The sequence below is a fragment of the Dendrobates tinctorius genome, unplaced genomic scaffold (genome assembly GCF_039654945.1).
Source record: "Dendrobates tinctorius isolate UK_male_01 unplaced genomic scaffold, ASM3965494v1 ptg000495l, whole genome shotgun sequence".
Lineage (NCBI taxonomy): Eukaryota > Metazoa > Chordata > Amphibia > Anura > Dendrobatidae > Dendrobates > Dendrobates tinctorius.
Window position 1 is genome coordinate 93829 of NW_027362155.1, and position 14894 is coordinate 108722.

The window sequence follows — 14894 nt, forward strand, 5'->3', positions numbered from 1 at the left end:
TCCTAGTATTGGTCCCCATGAGCTTTGTTACTCCCAAAAAAGGTCTAGATGTCTCAGTGGTTTGGCTGCTCCCATTATTGGTTCCTGTGGTCTCAGCCTCACTCAGTATGGTCTCTGTTGTCTGGGTTTCTCTCAGTGAAGGTCCAAATGGTTTCAGCTACTCTCAGTACAGGTCTCTGTGGTGCTGACTTCAAACACGAAAGGTTTATGTAGTCAGTCCAGTAAGTGGTTTTGTTTTCACATTATAGGGTCTCATAGTTTCCATTAATTGTAGAGAAGGCTTCTGCTATTCCCAGTACAGACAACAGTGGTGTCTGGTACATGGCCTTGTGGTGTAACGCTGAAATTCTCAGCAGTTCCTACAGAAGATCCATTTGGGCACGGCTACTCCCAATAAAAGTTCATGTGGTGTGCCAGTACAGGTTGTAGTAATCTTGGTTACTCTCAATGGTGGCCCCTGGCCTAGGCAGTTCCCAGTCGTGTCTCTCGGCACAGGTCCCTGGTGTCTCCCGGCACAGGTCCCTGGTGTCTCCCGGCACAGGTCCCTGGTGTCTCCCGGCACAGGTCCCTGGTGTCTCTCGGCACAGGTCCCTGGTGTCTCTCGGCACAGGTCCCTGGTGTCTCTCGGCACAGGTCCCTGGTGTCTCTCGGCACAGGTCCCTGGTGTCTCTCGGCACAGGTCCCTGGTGTCTCCCGGCACAGGTCCATATGACCTTAGTGGTTTGCAGTTTTGGGTATCTCTGTCTCTATTGAAGGCCCCTGACTTCTGCGCTACTCACAGGAAAGGTTTGTGTGGTCTTGACTGTTCCCATTGAAAGTACTTGTGGTTTGGCTGTGAATCTCCTTGGTTTCTTGGTAAAAGTCCTGTATTTCCTCTAAGCTGAGCGAGCTATACGGAAAGAGTTAAAATAGAGCAGTAATAAGGTTAACCAGCCCAATTGCAGATACACATCTCTGCAAGCCCTATGGTCTAGGCTTCACTCAGCAGAAGTCTCCCATTTTCCTTGTGGTCTCTCACTGCCATACTTGTGGTATCTGCTGTTGCCTGTACAGGTGTTTGTACTATTTTTTCTAATCTTGGATGTTCCCATTTGTGGACATTCTGGTGTACCAGTCCAGGTCCTCATGGTCTCCCAGTGGAGCTCGCTGTAGGCTTGACCGTCCCCAATGGTTTTTCACGAGAGGTCCCCATAGTCCCAGTGGTTTCTCACTACAGGTCCCTGTGGTCTTGACTGCTCCCAGTAAATGACCCTCATGGTCTTCCTGGACCGTTTCCCATATACTTAGCTGCTCCCAGTACAAGTCCCTCCACGGTTCCAGGGATGATCCCGGTTATCTCAGCCGCCCCCAGTCATGGTTACAGTGATGTTTCTTAATCAGCAGGAGAATATTAATAGAAGTTAGGCTTTAACTATTGATTCAAACTTGTAATGATGATGAATAAAACGATCTCTGGTGAAATAAGTCCAGTCTACACAGACAAGGGGATCAGCGATGAGTAAACCCGCCCGTACCCGATAATAAGGTGCTCAGCGATTCCAGCGCCAATAAAAAGGTTTGATCTCACCCAATTCTTGTAGTGAAGTATGGTCACACGTGAAACCAGGAGTACATGGCCAGAGGGATGAGCGGACGACCTCATGTCCCCTGTACGGCCCCTGCCCTAACGAGAGCAGTACCCAAGTGTATGACCTATACTTAGGTAGAGTACACCCCCAAAGAATAGCCCCTCAACAACGAGGTCTCATCATTAGCTCCGCATGTGAAGGGTGGGTCCGGTCAGTGAGGTCTGCAGAGTCCTGCAGAACACTCCCAAGGACGCCTTATATAGGGGATATCCAGGGTGCCTCATTTAGAGGCCCGCGTATGCTATACAGCACTTCCTGGCCAGGCTGAAGCGCCATCGTGTCTCTATTGGAACGCAATGCTAAGGTTTGCTGAGCGCCAAATGGATGCCATGGCTGTGACCTCTCTTACGGTGGGTACGGAAAGTATTCAGACCCCTGTAAATTTTTCACTCTTTGTTTCATTGCAGCTATTTGGTAAATTCAAAAAAGTTCATTTTTTTCTCATTAATGTCACTCTGCGCCTTCACACATCCAGTCCTATCAGTGTAATTACACACAGCTGGCCTCCAATGAAGGAGCAGAACCATCTCAGGGAGGATCACAAGGAAATGGACAGCATGGGACTTACATCGGAGTGTCTGAGCAAAGGGGCTGAATACTTATGACCATGTGATATTTCAGTTTTTCTTTTTTTAAAAATTTGCAAAAATTTCTACATTTCATTTTTTTTCAGTCAAGATGGGGTGCAGAGTGGACATTAATGAGAAAAAAATTAACTTTTTTGAATTTACCAAATGGCTGCAATGAAACAAAGAGTGAAAAATTTACAGGGGTCTGAATACTTTCCGTACCCACTGTACATCTATTGTGTGTTATGGCCGGTGTCCCAGCTGTGACCGGGAGTAGCTACATGATGCAGTCGCTGGATGCAATACTATTGATGTCTTCTGCCATAATTGATTAGTTACCGTCACAGGGGCTCGACTAAATGGCGCCATTGCAGCTGCACTACCAAGAAGTAGCTGAGTTCTACCATTTCATGCATGCCCTGATTGGTTGGTAGCCGTCACAAGGGGTGCTATCTCCAGATCGTATCTGTGACTCATATTCATTAAATGCATTTACCTCCACAAACAGATCCGTCGCAGCCCACGGACACATACAATAAAATTGTGTCACGGGACCACCGAAATGCAGAACAGGCTCAAACATAGTAACATAGTTTTGAAGGCTGAAGGAAGACCTTATGTCCATCTAGTTCAGCCTATTTTTAGTGCAGCTGTTCTGCATTATTGATCCTGGGGAAGGCAAAAAACCCACAGAGTAGAAGCCAATTTTCTCCATAGGGAAAAAAATTCCTTCCCCTAAGCTGGGTCAACCATCTACCTATAATATTCTGTTATTCGTAACCTTCTATACTGTTACTCACAAGAAAAGCCTCCATTCATTTCTTACATTCATTCAGTGAGTTGGCCATCACCACTTCCTCAGGAAGAGAATTCCAGAGCCTCACTGCTCTTACCGTGAAGAACCCTCTTCTATGCTGGGGCAGAAATTGTCTTTCCTCCACACGAAGAGAATGCCCCCTTGTTCTTGTCACAGTCCTTGGTACAAACAGTTCATTGGAGAGATCTCTGTATTGCCCTCTGATATACTTGTACATATATATTAAGTCTCTCCTAAGTCTTCTCTTTTCTGGAGTAAATAGACCTAATTTTGATAACCTTTCTGGGTATTGTAGTGAACCAACTCCATTTATCATTTTAGTAGCCCACCTTTGAACCCTTTCATGTTCAGTAATGTCTTTCTTGAGCACCGGCATCCAAAATTGCACACAATCCTCCAAGTGTGGTCTGACGAGTGATTTGTACAGAGGGAGAATTATGTTTTCATCTCGTGCCCCCAGACCTCTTTTAATGCATCCCATGACACTATTTGCTTTGGTGGCAGCTGCCTGACACTGGGCACTCCAATTTACCTTCTTATGGACTAAGATGCCGAAGTCTTTTTCCATGTCTGATTTCCCCAGCAGTTTCCCATTTAGTAAGTAATTGTAGCGTCTGTTTCTCCCTCCCATGGGCATCACCTTACACTTATCTGGGTTAAACCTCATTTGCCATTTTTCAGCCCAATTCTCCAATTTACTCAAATCTGTCTGTAGTTGCAAACTGTCCTCCTTTGTGTTAACTACCTTACATAGTTTTGTATCATCTGCAAATACTGATATTTTACTGTGTAAGCCATCCACTAGATCATTAATAAATATATTACATAGTAGGGGGCCCAATACAGACCCCTGTGGTCCCCCACTAGTGACCCTGGCCCAATCTGAGGATGCCCCATTAATAACCACTCTGTTTTCTATCACTAAGCCAGCTCCCTACCCATCTACACACATTTTCCCCTAGCCCAAGCTTTCTCATCTTACTTACAAACAAAATAAAAGCATTCCCATAGAAGCCCCATAGATGGTCGCATGTAGGGATGCCCCACAATGGGGCCAAGACCCAGTGTAATGCTAAGATAAGGGTCGTGTGTAGATGTGAGGCATGACGTCGTCCAGTGGACATATTCTACGTGACCAGAATTGGACATTATAGGCAGCTGAATCTCACTGTGGAAGGATTGACCCCATTGTTCCACATTATGGTATAATCCAGGGCCTGAAAGTTGGAAATGTGTGTAAGAGACGAGGAGAAAGAAGTTCTAGTGCAGAGATTTGACCTCAAAGAAGAATCCAAGAAAACAGCAGAAATGTAGCTGCTCATTGAGTCCATCGGGAGCAAGTCTAGAGGCAGAAGGTCCACTTCGGCTCCCTCTGTAGAAGTAGTTAATCAAAATCACTTCCCCCTCTTGGGTGGTCTTTCCTGATCAATTCCCAGGAATCTCAAATTCGAGGTATGCCCCCATATACAAGGTTGACATACCTTGCCAAGGAGGTATCACAACAATTGGAGATGTCCCTCATGTGCTCTCCTGCAGAGTTTGCCTTTGATTTTACAGTATATAAATATATTGATGATAGTTTTTTTTTTTTCTTGAGTGACTTGGCTGGTAAATGTTTTCCCTCTATAAAGGGAATGGCCACACCCTGGCCTTTAAAGCAGCCTTCTAGTCTACTAGAAATCCATGGGAGGGGGGGACCAAGAAATCACTGTGTACAAATCGATCCCCAATTAACCGATTTCCTTTTTTTTTGTAACGTTATTTTAGGTGTAAGGCCTACCATGTCCTTGTACATTTTCGGTATGTCCTATTGTTTAGATAATGTCCTTCTAATCCGGATTCCCCATTGTCAAAAGTGTTGATCAACTATTCACATTTGTCCTCATATCCCCTTACCCTCAGTACAAGGAGATTCTCCCTCTTTTGATTAAGGGAATGTTTGAAAGCCTCTCTCAAAAGATCATCTTGATGGCTTCATGAACCCATCTCGCAGGTCCCGGGATAGTTGGATAAATTCCCGTTTTCTGGTGCAGCTGTGTCTCAGTTGTCCCTTGGGAATGCCCTTTCTGAGAGACAGTGGGTGTTGGCTTTCCCATTTAAGGAGGCATTGGTGGAGGTAGATTTGTGAAATATTGTCTTTAGTTGACCCATCCCTAGATTTTGTGATCATAAGGTTAAGGAATGTTAAAGTGACGTACTAAGGAAGCTCCTTACGGTCTGCAGTGAAAATCCCTTTGGTCTTGAGTGTTAGCAGCAAAGCTTCCTGTGGTCTTGGTTGTCCTCTCTGGTCTTGACGGCTAATCATTCAAGTATTTGTGGTCTCAGCTGCTCCCAGAATAACTTCCTTGGTTTTGATGACTTCCATTGGTGTTCACTTCAGGTCCTTGTGGTCTCAGCCGCTTCCAGCTAAGGTCCCCATGGACATCTCCTATGGGTCTCCCACCACAGGTCTCCTTTTCCAGGTGCATGGGATTGTGGCTGTCGTCCAGTAGCAGACCTTTTACTTTTCTAGTACAGTTTTGAGGTCTCGGCTGCTTTCAGAATGGCTCCCTGTGGTCTCCTCATGTTCAGTGTCATCCAGGATGTGGTGTGGCAGTACTGTAATGTGACTGCGTGTATTACTTTTTTCATTTTCTTTCTTTTGCAGCTCAAGTTCAGCCTTTGCCTTCTCCCAACGCGTTTCTCCTTCTTTCTGGTGGCCTATGCTCTGGTTCCCTTGATGTCTCGCCTACAGATTTGGGATCCCCCTCGCCCTTCATATGCCATTCTATTTCTTACACCGTTTTAGTGCCCATCGTCCGCCTACCATCCCCTGACCTCCTCTCACAGTCGAGCCCATGCCACTATTCTCTGCCCGCCTCTGCCTGGGATTCTGCACCTTCTGAGTCCCCCACTTCACACCTCTCGCCACACGATGTGTCCATGTGGTTTAGTGCTTCACTGCTGTCTATGGTATCAAGCCTCTCCGAGACGTCTCTGACACTACAGGGAGCTGAACGTTGGGGCAGCAGTGTCTCCATCCTCCTATCTACCTCCACTCTGTTAATTCGCTTTGACATTGTCCCTGTAGTTGAGGTCCAGGGTTGGCCCCCAGGGGTCCAGTACCAGGAAGACTTGGTGGCAGAAGATGGGTTAGCTCCCAAGGTCTTCCACCTCCTCCCCTGGGGTGCAGATGGACGGTGGAGAGTGGGCCTCCCAGGCGTAGAGCTATATATGAGGAGGTTCCTGCATCCTGCCCTCTCCCGAGTGCTCAGAGCCTCTAAAGCTGTTCTAGGGCAGATTCTGCAGGAAAAAGGGGCCCCGGGGCCTTATGTTGTGTGGGTAACCCTCTTGCAGGCCTATCAGAGGCTGCCACGGGGTTATCTAAGTCAGGGGCACAATGCAGCTTTGTGCTTTTTGGGGCTTTTGGAGGAACTTTCCCGCTTGTTTTTGAAGGGCTCCTGCCCTAACCCGTTCCTGCCAGGATGTGACCTCCTTCTGGGCAGTTCCCATGGGCCGCACCTGGCACGGCACATCACCGAGATCAGGGCCCATCCAGCCAAGTACCTGCGGGCAGTGATCAGAGATGCCAAGGAGGTGGTGAAAGGTGGGGACAAGGGGGAGAAAGAGGAGGTGGAGGAAAAGGAGGAAAGGGGCTCCTCGTGTTATACCAGCTAGCTGCACCCTCCCCGAATATAGCAGAGCTCAACTTGTCGGAGCCCTGTGATGTTACATAGGACTGCAGGTGACATCTACTACATTATCTGTATACAGTTATCACTGTTTCCTGTGGTGTTACATAGGACTGCAGGTGACCTCTACTTCATTATTTGTACTCAGTAATCACTGTGTTATCTGTGGTGTTACATAGCACTGCAGGTGACATCTCCTCCATTATCTGCAGCGTTACATAGGACTGCGGGTGACATCTCCTCCATTATCTGCGGTCTTACATCGGACTGCACTGATCACTGTGATACCTGACAATTCCAGCTCTGCTACATCTGCTCGGTGGATGATAATTGGGCTGCGCTCTGCAGAGTTTGGTGTCTGTGCTGCAATACTCTGCAGAGCATATGCTGGTAACCCCTTGTCTGCCTGACTGCATTAACCCCCGGCCCGCTGGAGGCCTGCAGAGCGGCTGTGTATGATGGATTCCCCTCACGTCCCGCACGCGCTGTCCCCTCCTTAATTCTGATGAATTTTCTGATTAGCTCAGTGCTGGCAGCGGCGCAGTGTATATATTATATCTGGCAGCAACGTCAGGCAGTGTATGTGTATATATATATATATATATATATATATATATATATATATATATAGTGTCATATCCAGAATCTGCAGCATGCAGATGTGCAGGGCAGAGCGGTCGCCTCCTGTGTGGACACTACCCCCACCCTAATGTCAGTCACCCGCCAGCACCGGCCCAAGGACACAGCAGCCCTGATCCAGCAAGATGCTGACGCCAGCAGCTCTGCCTGATGAGCTGTTCCTGGCCTGCTCAAAGAGCTCCGCTGTCTACAGATCTCCCCCCTAATATGGATCTCCAGTGTCTACAGATCCCGCCACCAATATGGATCTCCAGTGTCTACAGATCCCCCCACCAATAAGGATCTCCAGTGTCTACAGATCCCACCGCTACTATAGATCTACACTGTCTACAGATCCCACTACCTATATGGATCTCCAGTGTCTACAGTTCCCACCACTACTATAGATCTACACTGTCTACAGATCCCACCCCCAATATCGATCTCCAGTATCTACAGATCCCACAACTACTATAGATCTACACTGTCTACAGATCCCACCACCAATATGGATCTCCAGTGTATACAAATCCCATCACTACTATAGATCTACACTGTCTACAGATCCAACCACTACTATAGATCTACACTGTCTATAGATCCCACCACTACTATAGATCTCCAGTGTTTCCAGATTCCACCACCAATATGGATCTCCAGTGTCTACAGCTCTCACCGCCTACTATAGATCTACACTGTCTACAGATCCCACCCCCAATATGGATCTCCAATGTTTACAGATCCCACCGCCTACAATTGATCTCCAGTGTCTACAGATCCCACCACCACTACTAAAGATCTGCATTGTCTACAGATTCCACCACTACTATAGATCTCCAGTGTCTACAGATCCCACCAGTACTATAGATGTCCAGGGTCTACAGATCCCACCCCCAATATGGATCTCCAGTGTCTACAGAACCCACCCCCAATATGGATCTCCAGTGTCTACTGATCCCACCACTACTATAGATCTACACTGTCGACAGATCACACCACTACTATAGATCTACACTGTCGACAGATCCCACCACTACTATAGATCTCCAGTGTTTACAGATCCCAACCCCAATATGGATCTCCAGTGTCTATAGATCCCACTGCCTACTATTGATCTCCAGTGTCTACAGATCCCACCACTACTACTATAGATCTGCATCCCCCAGTATGGTTCTCCAGTGTTTACAGATCCCACCACTACTATAGATCTACACTGTCTACAGATCCCACCCCGTACTATAGATCTCTAGTGTCTACAGATCCCACCGCCTACTATTGATCTCTAGTGTCTACAGATCTCGCTGCCTACTATAAATCTTGAGTGTCTACAGATCCCACCCTGCAGTTACACATTCCCAGTGTTTACAGATACCGTCAATTATAGATCCCTGTTGTCTACAGATCCCACCCATCATTCATACATCTTCCCGTTGCCTCAATTGTAGATCGTCAGTGTAAAAAAACCCCATTCCCTACTATAGATCTTTAGCGTCTACAGATCCTTCCCATCTCCCCAATTATAGATCTGTAGGGTCTACAGACCCCTCCCTCAATTATAAATCTCCAGTGCCTACAAAGCCCCCTACCACCACAACTACAGATCTCCATTGTCTACGGATGCTTCTACAATATAGATCCACCACCCAACCATAAATCTTCAGTGTCCACACAGTCCACCCCAGCTATGGAAATCAATTGACTACAGATTACCAATTTCCTCATCTCCAACTGTAGATCTCCAGAGTTTACAGATCCCAATTATTAACCCTTAGCCTACCTATACAGCTCCTGTATGCCTGCAAGTTAAAGGGAATCTGCTGCCTGATAAATGCATGAATGCCTCCAGGTATGACTTTATCTGAAATACTTGGGCATTTCGGAGATTTATTTGTCCGGCCGGAGCTGGGACTGGTCCTGCTCTGCCCCAGCTGCCTTTTAAGATCCCTGCAAGAGGGGATTGACCGGTAACTCACTATGGGAGAGACCTGCCAATCACCTGCAGCATCACTGGGAGGATCTAGCTGAGGCTGGAGACGGACTAGTCTCAACGCTGGCTGTCCTGGACAACTCGTCTGATTACGTCTCTATGAAAAGCCTGGGGACTTATGGATGAAATATGCAGCCACGATCTGATTCCTGCTGACTGTGGTTTGCACGGCACTAATCAGGCGACCGGATCCCTTTCAAGATCAGGGACCGTCTGTTACTCCAGATTAAAAATATCTTATATCTGCATCTGGCTCCATGTGAAAGAGATTTTATCTCAAATATCTGCTACCTATATATCCTCGCCCGGTGATCTGTTCTTTAATAGTGCTTTCCATAAACAGATTTATACCTCTGGCCAAGGATCTGACCATCTTATTCTCCTGCAATCATCCTCCTTGAGGGTTCCTGCCAAATACAGACTGATGACCAATAAGAACTGAATACCTATCCTCAAGCTGCTCCCCGGACAAGTCCCTGTGTCCATGACCTCATTCTGACCATCAGACAGCGCAACAAGAGGAAGGCGCAGGCACAAAACTGCTGTCCTTGTGTGCGGCACAGCTCTGCCAAACTGGCCCCCGGCCCATCCCAGAAAATGCACTTTTAATAAATGTGTCAACTTGAAAACGGTGCAGTGTGATGACAGATGCGACAGAAAGATAGTGCAGAAGAATCCTGCTAGACAACCGGACAGATACAGGTGTAATGTAGAGCTGTGTACAGTACAGGAATAGTAGATACGGGACAGGATGGAGGTGTAGTGTAGAGCTGTGTGTACAGTACAGGAATAGTAGATATGGGACAGGATGGAGGTGTAGTGTAGAGCTGTGTACAGTACAGGAATAGTAGATACAGGACAGGATGGAGGTGTAGTGTAGAGCTGTGTGTACAGTACAGGAATAGTAGATACGAGACAGGATGGAGGTGTAGTGTAGAGCTGTGTACAGTACAGGAATAGTAGATACAGGACAGGATGGAGGTGTAGTGTAGAGCTGTGTGTACAGTACAGGAATAGTAGATACGGGACATGATGGAGGTGTAGTGTAGAGCTGTGTGTACAGTACAGGAATAGTAGATACGAGACAGGATGGAGGTGTAGTGTAGAGCTGTGTGTACAGTACAGGAATAGTAGATACAGGACAGGATGGAGGTGTAGTGTAGAGCTGTGTGTACAGTACAGGAATAGTAGATACAGGACAGGATGGAGGTGTAGTGTAGAGCTGTGTGTACAGTACAGGAATAGTAGATACAGGACAGGATGGAGGTGTAGTGTAGAGCTGTGTGTACAGTACAGGAATAGTAGATACGGGACATGATGGAGGTGTAGTGTAGAGCTGTGTGTACAGTACAGGAATAGTAGATACGAGACAGGATGGAGGTGTAGTGTAGAGCTGTGTGTACAGTACAGGAATAGTAGATACAGGACAGGATGGAGGTGTAGTGTAGAGCTGTGTGTACAGTGCAGGAATAGTAGATACAGGACAGGATGGAGGTGTAGTGTAGAGCTGTGTGTACAGTGCAGGAATAGTAGATACAGGACAGGATGGAGGTGTAGTGTAGAGCTGTGTGTACAGTGCAGGAATAGTAGATACGAGACAGGATGGAGGTGTAGTGTAGAGCTGTGTGTACAGTACAGGAATAGTAGATACGAGACAGGATGGAGGTGTAGTGTAGAGCTGTGTGTACAGTACAGGAATAGTAGATACGGGACATGATGGAGGTGTAGTGTAGAGCTGTGTGTACAGTACAGGAATAGTAGATACGAGACAGGATGGAGGTGTAGTGTAGAGCTGTGTACAGTACAGGAATAGTAGATACAGGACAGGATGGAGGTGTAGTGTAGAGCTGTGTGTACAGTACAGGAATAGTAGATACAGGACAGGATGGAGGTGTAGTGTAGAGCTGTGTACAGTACAGGAATAGTAGATACAGGACAGGATGGAGGTGTAGTGTAGAGCTGTGTGTACAGTACAGGAATAGTAGATACAGGACAGGATGGAGGTGTAGTGTAGAGCTGTGTGTACAGTACAGGAATAGTAGATACAGGACAGGATGGAGGTGTAGTGTAGAGCTGTGTGTACAGTACAGGAATAGTAGATACGGGACAGGATGGAGGTGTAGTGTAGCGCTGTGTACAGTACAGGAATAGTAGATACAGGACAGGATGGAGGTGTAGTGTAGAGCTGTGTACAGTACAGGAATAGTAGATACGGGACAGGATGGAGGTGTAGTGTAGAGCTGTGTGCAGGAATAGTAGATACGGGACAGGATGGAGGTGTAGTGTAGCGCTGTGTACAGTACATGAATAGTAGATACGGGACAGGATGGAGGTGTAGTGTAGAGCTGTGTGTACAGTACAGGAATAGTAGATACAGGACAGGATGGAGGTGTAGTGTAGAGCTGTGTACAGTATAGGAATAGTAGATACAGGACAGGATGGAGGTGTAGTGTAGAGCTGTGTGTACAGTACAGGAATAGTAGATATGGGACAGGATGGAGGTGTAGTGTAGAGCTGTGTACATTACAGGAATAGTAGATACAGGACAGGATGGAGGTGTAGTGTAGAGCTGTGTGTGCAGTGCAGGAATAGTAGATACAGGACAGGATGTAGATGTAGTGTAGAGCTGTGTACAGTACAGGAATAGTAGATACAGGACAGGATGGAGTTGTAGTGTAGAGCTGTGTGTACAGTACAGGAATAGTAGATACGGGACAGGATGGAGGTGTAGTGTAGAGCTGTATGCACAGTACAGGAATAGTAGATACAGGACAGGATGGAGGTGTAGTGTAGAGCTGTGTACAGTGCAGGAATAGTAGATACGGGACAGGATGGAGGTGTAGTGTAGAGCTGTGTACAGTACAGGAATAGTAGAAACAGGACAGGATGGAGGTGTAGTGTAGAGCTGTGTACAGTACAGGAATAGTAGATACGGGACAGGATGGAGGTGTAGTGTAGAGCTGTGTGTACAGTACAGGAATAGTAGATACAGGACAGGATGCAGATGTAGTGTAGAGCTGTGTACAGTGCAGGAATAGTAGATACGGGACAGGATGGAGGTGTAGTGTAGAGCTGTGTACAGTACAGGAATAGTAGATACGGGACAGGATGGAGGTGTAGTGTAGAGCTGTGTACAGTACAGGAATAGTAGATACGGGACAGGATGGATGTGCAGTGTAGAGCTGAGTGTACAGTGCAGGAATAGTAGATACGGGACAGGATGGAGGTGTAATGTAGAGCTGTGTACAGTGCAGGAATAGTAGATACAGGACAGGATGGAGGTGTAGTGTAAAGCTGTGTACAGTACAGGAATAGTAGATACAGGACAGGATGGAGGTGTAGTGTAGAGCTGTGTGTAAAGTACAGGAATAGTAGATACAGGACAGGATGGAGGTGTAGTGTAGAGCTGTGTGTACAGTGCAGGAATAGTAGATACGGGACAGGATGGAGGTGTAGTGTAGAGCTGTGTGTACAGTACAGGAATAGTAGATACGGGACAGGATGGAGGTGTAGCGTAGAGCTGTGTGTACAGTACAGGAATAGTAGATACGGGACAGGATGGAGGTGTAGCGTAGAGCTGTGTGTACAGTACAGGAATAGTAGATACGGGACAGGATGGAGGTGTAGTGTAGAGCTGTGTGTACAGTACAGGAATAGTAGATAGAGGACAGGATGGAGGTGTGGCGTAGAGCTGTGTGTACAGTACAGGAATAGTAGATACGGGACAGGATGGAGGTGTAGTGTAGAGCTGTGTGTACATTACAGGAATAGTAGATACAGGACAGGATGGAGGTGTAGTGTAGAGCTGTGTGTACAGTACAGGAATAGTAGATAGAGGACAGGATGGAGGTGTAGCGTAGAGCTGTGTGTACAGTACAGGAATAGTAGATACGGGACAGGATGGAGGTGTAGTGTAGAGCTGTGTGTACAGTACAGGAATAGTAGATACGGGACAGGATGGAGGTGTAGTGTAGAGCTGTGTGTACAGTACAGGAATAGTAGATAGAGGACAGGATGGAGGTGTAGCGTAGAGCTGTGTGTACAGTACAGGAATAGTAGATACGGGACAGGATGGAGGTGTAGTGTAGAGCTGTGTGTACAGTACAGGAATAGTAGATACAGGACAGGATGGAGGTGTAGTGTAGAGCTGTGTGTACAGTACAGGAATAGTAGATACAGGACAGGATGGAGGTATAGTGTAGAGCTGTGTGTACAGTACAGGAATACTAGATACAGGACAGGATGGAGGTGTAGTGTAGAGCTGTGTGTACAGTACAGGAATAGTGGATACGGGACAGGATGGAGGTGTAGTGTAGAGCTGTTTCCAGGAATAGTAGATAGAGGACAGGATGGAGGTGTGGCGTAGAGCTGTGTGTACAGTACAGGAATAGTAGATACGGGACAGGATGGAGGTGTAGTGTAGAGCTGTGTGTACAGTACAGAAATAGTAGATACAGGACAGGATGGAGGTGTAGTGTAGAGCTGTGGGTACAGTACAGGAATAGTAGATAGAGGACAGGATGGAGGTGTAGCGTAGAGCTGTGTGTACAGTACAGGAATAGTAGATGCGGGACAGGATGGAGGTGTAGTGTAGAGCTGTGTGTACAGTACAGGAATAGTAGATACGGGACAGGATGGAGGTGTAGTGTAGAGCTGTGTGTACAGTACAGGAATAGTAGATAGAGGACAGGATGGAGGTGTAGCGTAGAGCTGTGTGTACAGTACAGGAATAGTAGATACGGGACAGGATGGAGGTGTAGTGTAGAGCTGTGTGTACAGTACAGGAATAGTAGATACAGGACAGGATGGAGGTGTAGTGTAGAGCTGTGTGTACAGTACAGGAATAGTAGATACAGGACAGGATGGAGGTGTAGTGTAGAGCTGTGTGTACAGTAAGGGAATACTAGATACAGGACAGGATGGAGGTGTAGTGTAGAGCTGTGTGTACAGTACAGGAATAGTGGATACGGGACAGGATGGAGGTGTAGTGTAGAGCTGTTTCCAGGAATAGTAGATACAGGACAGGATGGAGGTGTAGTGTAGAGCTGTGTGTACAGTGCAGGAATAGTAGATACGGGACAGGATGGAGGTGTAGTGTAGAGCTGTGTGTACAGTACAGGAATAGTAGATACGGGACAGGATGGAGGTGTAGCGTAGAGCTGTGTGTACAGTACAGGAATAGTAGATACGGGACAGGATGGAGGTGTAGCGTAGAGCTGTGTGTACAGTACAGGAATAGTAGATACGCGACAGGATGGAGGTGTAGCGTAGAGCTGTTTGTACTGTACAGGAATACTAGATACGGGACAGGATGGAGGTGTAGTGTAGTGTAGAGCTGTGTGTACAGTACAGGAATAGTAGATACAGGACAGGATGAAGGTGTAGCGTAGAGCTGTGTATACAGTACAGGAATAGTAGATACGGGACAGGGTGGAGGTGTAGTGTAGAGCTGTGTGTACAGTACAGGAAAAGTAGATACGAGACAGGATGGAGGTGTAGTGTAGAGCTGTGTGTACAGTACAGGAATAGTAGATACAGGACAGGATGGAGGTGTAGTGTAGAGCTGTGTACAGTACAGGAATAGTAGATACAGGACAGGATGGA

The 14894-nt window shown here is 46.9% G+C and overlaps 1 protein-coding gene across 1 annotated transcript in view; it reads left to right on the forward strand.

The window, feature by feature from the left end:
* Window positions 1-9919, forward strand: part of LOC141078056 (nucleotidyltransferase MB21D2-like) — a 28762-nt gene extending 18843 nt beyond the window's left edge. Inside the window, exon 3 of the mRNA XM_073564863.1 lies at window positions 5662-9919. Coding sequence (XP_073420964.1) covers window positions 5662-6671 — 1010 coding nt within the window. The 3' untranslated portion in view covers window positions 6672-9919. The remainder of the gene's footprint in view (window positions 1-5661) is intronic.
* The last annotated feature ends 4975 nt before the right edge of the window (window positions 9920-14894 follow it).